Below are 13,033 nucleotides of genomic sequence, written 5' to 3' on the forward strand. Positions count from 1 at the left end.
AACAGTACCATCTGCCACTATTGTCTGTCATTATAATCTTGATTGTAATTCTGCTAGTGCAAATCTTTTTGAACAAATCTCATACTGTGTTCAAATCTTTTCGAACAAATCTCCATCAAGCACAAAAAAGTATTGGTGGCCAGAGTTACAGACTCTTGCAGATGCTGCTCCGGGGGAAAATATTACCGTATATACTCGTGTATAAGCCGACTCGTGTATAAGCCGAGGCACCTAATTTTACTACCAAAACCTGGGAAAACGTATTGACTCGCATATACCGGTAAGCCGAAGGTGGGAAGCCGGGAGGCAGAGAGAGCTCCTTATTTGAGCAGTGACTCCCCCTGATGTCATTGCCCAAATAAGGAGCTCCTTACACCTCCTCCTGGGTTTGAGGAAGCCCAGCCAGCCGGCAGGCAGAGGGAGCTCCTTATTTGGGCAGTGACTCCCCCTGATGTCATTGCCCAAATAAGGAGTTCCCTCCACCTCAGGCAGGCTGGGCTTCCTCAAACCCAGCCCTGAGGTGGAGGAAGCTCCTTATTTGGGCAATGACATCAGGGGGAGTCACTGCTCAAATAAGGAGCTCCCTCTGCCTCCCAGGGTTTGAGGAAGCCCAGCCAGCCAGACTTCCCCTTCACTCTCTGCCTCCGAGGAGGGCAGCAACAAGCGGCTTGTGCAGTCGCAGGGAGGTTGTCCCGGCCACGCCCCCAGCCTCGGCAGAGGCCTGAAGAGCCAGCTGGTAAGCAGTGACTCGTGTATAAGCTGAGGGGGCATTTTTCAGCCTTAAAACAGGGCTGAAAAACTCGGCTTATACGGGAGTATATACAGTAGGTGCAGGTGAATGTACAGTATTTTACATGAATTTGGGGATTTGTCTACAGCTATGAAAGGGAAAAAATATTGTTCAGCTCTGCATTCAGGCTAGAGAGCTCACTTCACAGTAGAAATGATGTTGACAAAACACTTTGAAACCCCTTGTAAGGATTGCTTATCAGTAGTACTACTGGTCTTTGGAAAATTGCATGCAAAGGTTGCAAAGATCATCAGTGAAACTGATAAGCTTTTCCCCACCAAGTCCCCAATGTACACATGAAACTGATAAGCAATTTTAAACCAGCTGTCAGTTTTATCTCTACAATGAAATGGCTTCTCTCGACTTATTGCTTGGATGGGAGAAAATGTGTCAGTTTCACTGCTGGTCTTTGCAGTCTTCGTGCAGAGGCAATACTCAATTTAATGCTGAACCTTTGAAGAACAGTAGACAGAAGTCTAAACAATTCCGCCAGATAGCAAGGGGAATTTTTCTTTTACAAATAAATGGAATGTGCAGCAAAATTTCTGATTATATCTGACATCATATGGTAGGACTGATAAAAGTTTGCAGAACTAAAGTACAACTGAATATCTCGTGTGTTATCTGAAAAAAATACATAAAGCTCTTGAACATTTTTCTAATATTTTATATCAATCACAAGAAGGGAGGTAATAGGTAGCAACTTTGCCCTCATGGACCTTCTGTTCTGTTCATGGACCTACCAGCCTTTTCTACACCAAGGCCCCTTTCACATCGGCTCTTTAATCTACTTTCACTTCTAAAATGTTTGCTGGGGGGTGAGGGTAAGCTTCATACACCTTATGGTAAAATCTCATTTGGCTTCTGAAGGCTAATGGATTTTTGTTTTGTTTTCAAGTTTTCATGTACCTAAGGATAAAATGCTGTGCTCCTACAGTTTCATTAACTTTCATCTAGGTTTTCCAAAATCTCTTTTTGTGCACAGGTTTTCTGCAAAGAACTCTCCTGAACCTGCTTCCCTTTAGTCCACTCATCAAGTAATTCAGGCACAGATCTCATTATTCCCCGTGGTCAAAATTTCTGGCTTGGCCCTTTAAATTGCAATTATATCGATATTACTGTTCCAAAAATAATTCCCCCCACCCCCGCTGCCAAATGAAAGAGGCAAAGCAGTTCCCTGGACCACATACTGCTGAAGAAGGGAACCCTGTCTTAGAGTTGATATCCCCCCCCACACACACACACACAATTTCCTATTGTTGCTGTCCCAAGAGAATAGAGAGGCTTATTATTTCCAAGCACTCTCTGTTATTATTATATCGATATCTCAGTATATCAATATGAGAATGCAGAGGTCGGCATGTTACAGCTAAGTCCATGTGAGTGAGCTTATTTTCTTTGACTTAAAGGAGCCAGCAGCATGGTAAGGGGGAAGCATAAATGGTAGTATGTTGCCCTACCCCTCATACCCCGCTCTATTGCAATATGGATCTAATATTATTTTCCTGTAAATATTGGCAGAAGCCAACTTTCATATTTGTTTGTGTGTGAGTAGCAGAGTGTCCACCCCAAAAACAGGCCAAAGGCAAAAGGTCTGTTTGCAAGATTAAATCAGTGAATGAGTTACTCCAGTCAATAGAAGCTGGAAGCCTCGTGAACCATGGACATGCATCTTCATTACCACCCCCCACTAAGCTGTTCTGACACAATGGATCCCAGAGAGCTCCCTGATACTAGACGTTATATTTAATCTGCTTTTGAGAAACTATTGCCTCAACAATCATTCCTTCCCTGCATTTCCTCTACCTCTAGATATGATCAATCCCTTCCTGGTCCAATCAAAGCCTCAGCCAAATTGAATATCTGGCCAGAGCCTTTTAGAAGACTCTGTGTTCAAAAGCCAATCAAGGCTTTCCCGATGTAATCAAGGAACAATTGATTCTATTATCCCAACACTTAGAAACAATGGAGCTATTAATTAGCTCAAGCCAGCAATCCCAGCATGGGAAATCCCAACAAATGCAGGAAAACGAAACTGAAACTTACCTGAGCCTGCCCCTACCTGCGCAAAGGGGTAAAAAAGTACTGTGCACCCTATCCTCAGTGCTCTTTACTGGCTAAACCTCTCTTGGTATAGTTGGTTGGAGACGCGATATATCGTCCTTTGCTTGGGTCCCCATGCTGGCATAGGGATCCTTGCCTTCTTTGAGAACTTCTTCAGCTGAATTTAGGTAACATATAAGTCCCCTGCTTCCCCTCCTACTCTATCATCCAAATCTATCTATTTCCTACCTATTTATATCACGTAGGAACTGTGTGTATGCTCCTTAACGTCTCACTGTGTGATTGTTTGCAACCCAAATTTATATAAAAATATTTAAACTACAATTTAATCTCTTTTGCATTCTCTGTAGAACGTTTCAAAAGCCAATTCTGGTATAGTTGTCTAAAATATCCCACCTAGCCTGCCTCTCACACTGCCAAGCTGAGTTATTTTCCCCATTGCTACTTTAAAAATATATTCTAACTGTTAAGCTAGGTAACAAGTACAAGAGAGTGAGAAAGCTGGCCAAGGGCAGAGAGAAGATTTCCTGGGCAAAGCTGTGTTCACTGGCAAATCAGACTAGCTCTGGCAGCAAAGAAAATTAAAATTGTGCTAGAAGTGGTATCGTTTGCAGAGAGAATGGAAAGTGAAAGCAGGATTGAGGAAATACGTCCGTACCAGAAATCTTGCCACAATGGATATTCACACCCACCATGCAGCAGACAGCTTGTGCACAATTAGGCACAGTAATAATTCTTAATATGTATTGAATACCATGCCTCAACTGAAGATATTCAAATAGAGGAATTCTTGCCAGCCTATTTTTCTTATCAACATAAAAGTACCCTTTTCTTGAAAATAAATAAACCTTAAATGACTTGCTTGTAATCACAGATCAAAGTTCCCAAATTTTGACATCTCCTGCTGTACCTTGGCATAGGGCTGTCTTAATGCATAAGCATGATGGGCAATTAACTGCCCAGGGGCCCAGAGGTGGGATCCACCCAGTTCTCACCACTTCTCTAGAAGTGGTTACTAATTTTTTCTGAGTGCCGAGAAGGGGTTACTAAAGCAACTTCCCTGCCCAATTGGGACTGGAGGTGAGTGTGTGCGGTGGCACCACTGTTTGAATCCCACCACCATCGGAACCTGTTATTAAAATTTTTGGATCCCACCACTGCAGGGGCCCCATGAACATAGGGGTCCCAAGCAATAGTCTTCCATGGGCACTGTCATGGGTGCTGCTGTCATGGAGAGTTTCAACTTTGTCTTTGACTATATCTGCAAGCATCTTGGCTTTGCTGTCAGCACCTACCACAGTAAATTAGTACTTGGCCTGCAGCTGTTGCCTTGATGAAGAAAGGGGTCCATGGCTCCTTGAGACTTGGAACTGCACAGTTCTCAAGCCAGTTATAAAGCAGTTCTCTACAAAGAAATTTCATAAACATTTGTGTTGAAGACTTGATTAATAATAAATAATTCACCCTGGGACATGGACAATATATATACCCCAAACATTCCCTTCTCTCTGGACACAGTAACAGATTTCCCTCTGTGATACACCTCTGAAGATGCCAGCCACAGATGAAGGCGAAACTTTAGGAACAAGATCCACCAGACCACAGCCACACAGCCCGGAAAACCCACCAGAACCAGTTGAATCAAGCCGTGAAAGCCTTCGACGAGGACTGTAAACATTTTCAAAATGTTTTCAGTGCTTTGTGCAGAAAGGACCACTCCTAGCCTTCTTGAACCCACAGACATTAGGTGGATAAATAATATTTTAAACAAATAATATAATTATTTACCATCTTGGGCAAAGCTGTTTCCTAGGCTTATTACTTGGGACGCTTTCTACATGGAGCTGCAGAAAATATAGCTGGTACCATCATGGTATGTGCTATATCTAGCAATTATGGCTGCTTCCAAAAAAGATTTTGTTCAGCTTCACAGCAACAAAAATTCATCATGCTGCAAGAAAATCCTCTAAAGACAGATAACCATACTCAATTGTACTGCAACTTGCAATCCCCTGTGAAGTAACTGGTGTCTTTCTTTTGTATTTGGGATACCTAATAATAAACTGTGCACACCAGTAAAATTCATCTGTAAAATAATTCAGCCTCTCAGTTTAATAACACCAAGACAACAGCATAATGAGGCCATTCAATATGCCGTTTCTAATGTTCCATGCATACAGCATCAGCATGTTGGTGAACTAGGCAGAATTGGTTAAAATTCTATAGAATGCTTTAATCTCCTCCAAGAGGAAATAGATAAATTGCCACTACAGTTATGTCATGGTCCAGCTATCCATTTTGCCAAATATGTTTTTAAACATTATTTTATCCTTGTGAGAAAGGAGGTAAGAGAAAGGAGGTAAGAGAACCATATGCTGGCCTTTTACTTTCAAATATATATATATCACAGGATTTTATAGTTAGCACGTCTCTCACTGTGTTTATCAAAAAACTAACCAAACTACTTAAATTGCTATGTGATCCATATACGCAAAGATGGTTAGATGTACCACTAGATTCATAAAGGAGGTACACATATAGATCAAACTGTGATCCCGGATGAGTTACACAGCATCCTCTTCTTTATCACTTTGTAAGGAAATTAGTTGTGAAGGTACTGTAGGATTCATGAATATTCCAAGGCCTACCCACTTCCCCCTATAGAATATGCAGTCTGCATGCAGATAGATAATCTGGTATGTGATCAGTACACATCTCAAATAATTAGTCCACTTTCCTTTTGTAATAAACCAATAATTAATGCAGGGCATACCTTATATTTCATCCTCACCCAACACCACACTTGTGGCACAAATCACTCTAGAAAGTGATTTCATTCTGCAGCATTAACTGCCTAACAGTGCAATTCAGTTTGGGAAGGAGGGAGCACTGTGGAAACCAGAGGTGGTGCAGCAAAGACAGTGCCACTGCCACTCCACCTTCAAAGGGACTTCGGGCAGTGCAGAAAGGAGGGAAACTTAAAATCTCTCCCACCACCTGAATCCTCCTGTTGCTGCCAATGACTTATGTTGCATTTTTATGTGGTGTAAATCTGAAGGTCCAGAGGCCAGCCTTCCTGGACTGAAATGCCAGTGGAAGCTGACTAATGTCAGCTCCATACCCGGGAATGCCCCCAGCCCACCACTCCTCCATGCCGCTGGCATTGGTCCGTGATGGCCTGGACTTCTCGGTTTCGCTGCTGCAGAGGGGTGGCAAGCCACTGGCACCTTTGCTCCCTCCATCCCTGAAGGTGCCCCTTTAGCCAGCAGAGGGGGACAAATGTGTCAGCACAGACCTCCACTGCTTGCTATGATAATTCACCCAACCCATCTGGATTGGGCTGCAAGGGTCTGTATGAGCTGACTTCTCGGATCTGTCTGCACTAGTTCTGCATTGTGAAGGCAATGGCAAAACACCTCAGCTTCTCACTTGCCTTGAAAGCCCTTTGTTGGGGTCAAATAGTTGTACCTTGACCTGCATACTTCTGCATCTTTTCATTTAGGAGGCAGCTGTGACAATGGTAAAAGTGGACTGCATATTTCCAGACCATAAAGACTGTGGCATACGCACTGTGTACTCCTTTAGAGGATACTCAATACTTTGGTTTCACTTCTCATCTTTTATACAGTTTTTAGTGATGAAATTAATAGCTGCCAACATCATCACTGTCAAGTGAAGACATTTGTCAGTTTTGATTTTCTAGCCTGCCTCTCTATATGTGTGAGAATGATTCAGCTGCCATTTGAATATGGTGTTTTTATACCATTAACTGCAACATTTCGGGTAAGCATCCCTAAGGCTTAAGGGTGGCGAATAGTATTTCATTCAAATTCACAAAACTGACTGAGATGTAACTAAAGGCAGCTATTATATACTGTGATTTGGTATGTTATGCAGCATTCTACTTAAATGACCCAGGTTCACCTGATCTTATAAGATTTCAAAAGTTAAGCAGGGTCAAGGAGACCTCTTATGAAGTCCAGGGTTGCTATGCAGAGGAAGGCAATAGCAAACCACCTCTGACCATCACTTACCATGAAAACCCTACAGAATCACCATAAGACAGCTGCAACTTGATGGTACTTTCTAACACCATAGGTAATGTTGTATGTTGCTTATTTCTAAATGTAGGTATAACATTTGTCTTTATACATCTCTGCATGGTGTAAAACTGAACAAGCATGAACATATATTACACATGCAAGTCCATCTTAATACTGATGCAGAATTGGCTGAAACAAACATCCAAATGGGAGGGACTGGGCCATGGCACCAATGCGGCACTGACCTGCCGCTCCCATAGAGGTTTCCCAGCTGCATGGGGAGGCTTGAAAAGTGTAAAAATCTCCCTGCCACTGAGAAATTTCAGTGAGCTGCAATGAACATACATCCAAAAGTGTGGCTTAACTCTGAACTGTGGTCCAGTGGTGTAATGCCAGCAAAGGCCAGAAGAGAGCCGACTAAAGTCAGCTCTCCCTTGGCCATGCTCTCAGCCCTCCCCCACTATGCCAGAAGTGGCAGGGGCCCTGGAACACTGGTGTGGCATTCAGTGTCACGTTTCAGCATTGGAGGGGGGAGGCGGCAGCCACATGCCAATGGGATTGCCCTTCTGTTGGGGTAAGTGCCCCAGGGAGGGTGAATCCACTGGCACAGTAGCACACTGCTCCCAAGAGTGGATTCAGCCCTCACTCTTCAGATGGGGCTCAAAATCTGGTAATCAGAAATCAGATAGATCCTCTTTGAAATAGATCAACAACATATTTTTCATACATGGAAAGCATTTATCACCAGTCCTCTGCAAACAGGTCCACAGTGCAGGTGTTCAGTTCCTTGAAAGGCTAGCCAGAACCCAGTAGACAGACATCACACTATCAAAGCCTCATTCCGAAAACTGTCTGTATAGTTCCAAATGCTCATATTCCAAAGAGGTAAAAAAAAGGAATGAATTTACATTTCTATTTCTTAGACAGTTCACCATTCATTTTCCCAGCAAGGAAGGTCTGTGAAACTTGACAGTGAGGGCGATCTGGCTGCGACATCTGTCACCCCATTGATCGCCAGGGTTGATTCGGCTGATCTGGCTAGCTAGGCGGGTGTCCCAAAGCTGCACACTCGGTGGAAGAGGACGACCATCCCAGGTAGAAGGAGTGTACCGTTCTTCGGTCAAGGGTATGCGATAGCTGCGCTCCCCTGCTAGAACCTCCAAACAATCAATTCAATTTAATCTTCAATGGCATACAAAATTGCAAACAAAATTTAATTAAAATGATCCCAAACCCTATTGCAACAGTCTTTCAACTTGGCAGTTGGTGAGAAGTTCTAGGGACGATGCTTCCCAGACTTCATCAGATCCCAAGGCGCTGTGCCATCAGCACCTCCTCTGATTGAACAGCTATTCTGTCTGTACAGGAGGGAAGAAAGATTTTTGCTACTTTCTTTTTTTCCCCTGAAGATTCTCAGTTTGACCATCACACCCATGCAGGAGCACAATTTTGTATGTACAGAAGGCAGCAGTGATATAGAGAACCTGGGGAACCTGACTTCCTCAAATGTGGCTTCACTCTCACTGCAAGGTATCCAAGCTGTATGTCCTTTGGATGAGATAGCACTGGAAATGTTTGTATTTTTGTCTTTATTTGTAAGAATTTAAACATTTGTTTAATTGGCAGCAAAATGCAATTGTAATTAAGAAAGATGTAATCCAGTTAAATCTTGGGTAAAGTGAAACGTTTCAGCCTGGCACCTAAGGATCAACCAAGTGTTAGTTGAACCTGAAGAGGAAGAGTGTTTCAAAGGTAAGGTACAATCACAGGAAGGAAAAAATCTCTCCTATACAGGCATGTGCAAATGCTAACAATGAGGCTTCTTTCTGTCATGTCCCATATTCTGTTTTGCATCAATACGAGGTAAAGAAAGGTTTTTTAAAAAATTAAAACATCAAAAGAAATTAATTCACAGTCATCCCTGATAGCATATGCCAATTTATTCATTTTAATTTAACAAGACCTAGTCCATCTTTCAAAGGACCTAGCAATCACCATGAAATCAAATTCTGTGTTGCAATTCATAAACCAATTATTCCACAGTTTGTCTAGAAACGTCAATGAGAATGTTTTATGGTAGACACAACACAATTCAACGTGGTGCTGAACTGTGACTGAGCTGCGCCCCAAGAAACAAAAAAGAAACCCTGCTTTTTTACACAAAAGTACTAGCAAGCAATTAGAACACCTTTAAAATGCAGAAGAAAATTTTATGGATTTTTTAAAGAATTACTGATATAAATGATGTCAATAAAATGCTCTCAGTTCTCAAGGTGCTTATTGCTTACTGTAAAAGCTATCAGAAGAATACTTCTGAAGGAAACATGAAGAAAGCAGTCATCTCTGAAGCAATTTGTCAACTCTTTATGCACAGCACAAATAAAACATCTTGCAGACATTTTAAAAAGAACTCTTTTTTTGTCTGCATAGCACAGATTTTAAAAAGCATTGCCAGGGAAAGCAGTTCTTTTTCCCGCCTCCCCCCACCACTAGGCCTTACTTTTATTTTCGCTGCAGCTGGCACCCACTATTTTCTCCTGCTTGTGATTCGTGCCACCCACCATTTGGTGAAGGTTTTCCTTGGAGGTTTCCTGTGCATGCAGCACATCTGCCCACAATTCCACTGTATAAAGTACATGAATAAAGTTAGTTTGGACTGGTGATCCTGTGCAGATATTGTTTTTCCTTTTCTTTTTTGTTTCGAGGGAGGTGTCTTCGAAGCTATGACAACATGATATGAGAATCGGCAATATGCACATATTTTGAATCATAGCTTCAAAGACACCTCTTTCAAAAAAAAGAGAGGAAAAATGACGTGTGCATGGTATCGCCAGTCCAAATTAACTTTATTCATGTACTTTATCCAGTGAAATTGCATGTCTATGGGTTGCAAGCAGAGGAAACCTCCAAGGGAAACATTAATCAAATGGCAGGCGGCAGGGAGAATCACAAGTGAGAAAAAATGGTGGCCGTGAACTGTGTGGAGTTCTTCTCCCAAATGCTTCTTTTAACATCCTCAAAATGTTTTATTTGTGCTGTGCTGAAAGGGCCATAGTTGTAGTCAATCTACTTTGCATATGAATGGCTACTACCCAGTGCAGCTGCCAGGGATGGGGTTGAAAATGTGCTGCCCACTTCCAACATGAAACAGTCTTGAGGAAAATCTGGCACTCTCCTATTTCACTAATGCAGCAATGTACTATGGTCTTTTAAAAATAGCTGATATTATCTGTACACAGATTGAAAACATAGCAGAAAGCTTTAATATTCGGTGTTCTCAGAAGAATGGTTGACAAAGACATATAATTTGTAAACAAGGAAATAGCACAATCAACTTCAGCTACTTTTGTTTGAAACAGTTCCCAGTTTGGGGCATTCCAAATCTGAATTCTTTATATTTTTTGATTTGTTTTTCAATTGATAAACTATTTCATTAATGTGATGATCTCATAAGCTAGCAAAGTATCATCTCCTATTCAGTACAACTGTGCAACTATTTATCCCACAATTCAAAGATGTCTTGCTTCCTAAAGCCAGAGATAAGCTATTCTGACATCATAAAAATCAGGATGTACACAGTCCCAGAAAATTTGTTTAACCATTCCAAGGTTTGTTCTAGAATACTTCTCTATCAGCTTAGTCACTTCCATTAGAGAAATACAGAGCCAACTATTCCCTGCTATAGCTCTTCAGAAAAAAGACAAGAGTAAATCACACCAGCTGCAGACATCTCCAGGAATCTCCACACTCCATTTACTAGCTCCAGGTGACAGATTGGCCACCTAAGCTGTAGCAGAGCTGAAAAACACATTGGTCAGCCCACTGAGAATCAGAAGGGGAAATCCCTTACCTTTTCTTCCTACCCATCCCCATAGTCACAAAGATAGCCCCAGATAAGTCAAGGAGTGTCGCTGCAATACATCTTTATCAGCATAATTTTTGCCATCAGAGAAATATCAATTTTTGTACTTTTTAAAGGTATATTTTATGAGATATCTACTCACCTTCCTATCTGGCCAGTTATACTTGGCAAATGTTGCGTCATAAGTGTCCACAGCACCATCTGTAATCAACATTATGGCTTGACTGCAAATACTCCCTTGTCCTGTGTGATTGAACTAGAAAGTAGGGGGGTGGGGGGAGAAAGAGAAAGTTACTTGAGTTGTGAGATCTATACAATAATGCTACTGCTGAACACATTGATTTAGGAAAAAATTGTTTTAATACTCTTTTCTTTTATCATATATGGCTTCCTTCAAGTACTCAATCAAAGTACTGAGGGGAGGTACAATCAACCACTGAGGGGAGGTACAGATAAACAGTAATCGAACTAATACTGCACCTGTTGGGCTTCCCAGTCAATCAACTGTATGTATGAAACAAGAAGTATTCTTTCCCATTTAGATTGTGAGGCACAGTAACAAGTACGTATGTAAGGGGGGGTTCTCGGGTTCAAACCCCCTCCCCATTACACGTCCAAAGCTCTACCTCCCGTTTGTTTTTGTGTGTGTGTTTTTTCGGTTTTTGGCCTGCAGGGGGCACAGTTTTTAGGCTAGCAGCACCAAATTTTTAGGGATTTGTTGGGAGACTCTCCTGATACCACCCAGATTTGGTGAGGTTTGGTTCAGGGGGTCCAAAGTTATGGACTCCCAAAGGGGGTGCCCCATCCCCCATTGTTTCCAATGGGAGCTAATAGAAGATGTGGGTACACTTTTGAGGGTCCATAACTTTGGACTCCCTGAATCAAACTTCACCAAACCTGGGTGGTATCATCAGGAAAATCTCCTAAAGATTTTGGTGCTGCTAGCTTAACAATTGCACCCCTGACAGCAGGCACCCTCCAAATTTCCCCAGATTATCCTTTTAAATCCACCCCCTTCAGCATGGACTTAAAGGGAGAATGTGAGGTTTCCAGTTTAAACATTGGAAGTGATGCTGTTTCAGGATGGGGGAGAACCCACCCCAAAACAGCATCACTTTCAATGTTGTTCTAACTGGGCACCCCAGATTCTCCCTTTAAAGTGGATTTAAAAGAAGAATCTGGAATCCCTAGTTTAAACACCATTGAAAAATGCTGTTTGGGGGTGGTTTCCAGCATCACAGCAGCCTCCCAGGGGGGGGGGGGGTCGCAAAACTCAGATTTTGCACTGGGATCCATTTTCCCTAGCAACACCTCTGCCCAGAGCGGAGGGCAGAAGGGACTGCCGGCTGCTGGCCATGCCCCCAACCCCCCCTCATAAAAATCTATACCTACTTCACTGCACAGTAAGTACCCAATTGTTTGAAAGTATATGGGAATCTTTTGGTTCTATTTCTTTAAATGTTTGGTGCCAGATATGAGAATATATTGTTTGCCCAGTACTCTGTTCATTCTGAATTTTATTTATAATATATTTCACACTACTGAAATATTTTTCATTACTTAGATAGCATTCTAAGTATTAATGTCACAATATTCCTATAAAAACCCTGAGTAATCAATAAAAAGTACTTCTGGAAACTGGCATTGTTTACAGGACAAGGGATATGTACCTTTTGGGTAACCCCATTTAAGCCTCAGATGGCTAACAGCAGCACCATGACCACACCACCCCATTGCTCCCAAACAGACTTCTCAGCGGCGTGGGAAGGCTTCACAAGTGTGAAAACCTCTCCGCCTCTGAGAAGCCTGCATTTGCCTTAATTTCTCATCATTTGTGTCTAGAACATTTTATTAGTTATTGAATGGCAGGACTGAAGAAAGTCTTTAGAAGAGGAAGGAGGAGGAGGAGGAGGAAGCAGTCCTGCTGGGATCCACACGAATCAGAAGGCAGCTGTACTGAGATCCGAACAAATACTATACTGATATATTACAACTTCCTAGGCCTCTGGGTGAGGCTCATATTGTAATGAAAGGCCAACAACCAGCTAAAGAACTGGCAGCTGTGATATCAAACAAAACAATAATAATAAGAGCCTTATGATGAACTACAATTAACTCAGTGATTCATTACTTAGAAGTGAACATTACAATGCATACTAACATTTGGAATTCTTGGTTGTAATTGGCAGCCCCATCCCAAGTTTGAAGTGGTAGGACATAGTGCTGGTACAGTGCTGCCCCACTGCTTTCAACCAGTGTAGGGAAGTGGGAAAA

The 13,033-nt window shown here is 42.1% G+C and overlaps 1 protein-coding gene across 5 annotated transcripts in view; it reads right to left on the reverse strand.

Moving 5' to 3' along the window:
- Positions 1 to 13,033, reverse strand: part of CACNA2D3 (calcium voltage-gated channel auxiliary subunit alpha2delta 3) — a 707,732-nt gene that overhangs the window by 334,775 nt on the left and 359,924 nt on the right. For all 5 annotated transcript variants that reach the window (XM_048490851.1, XM_048490852.1, XM_048490850.1 and 2 more), the window contains exon 11: positions 10,902 to 11,015. In XM_048490851.1, the coding sequence (XP_048346808.1) occupies positions 10,902 to 11,015 (114 nt within the window). The remainder of the gene's footprint in view (positions 1 to 10,901; positions 11,016 to 13,033) is intronic.

The sequence above is a fragment of the Sphaerodactylus townsendi genome, linkage group LG03 (genome assembly GCF_021028975.2).
Source record: "Sphaerodactylus townsendi isolate TG3544 linkage group LG03, MPM_Stown_v2.3, whole genome shotgun sequence".
Taxonomy (NCBI): Eukaryota; Metazoa; Chordata; class Lepidosauria; order Squamata; family Sphaerodactylidae; genus Sphaerodactylus; species Sphaerodactylus townsendi.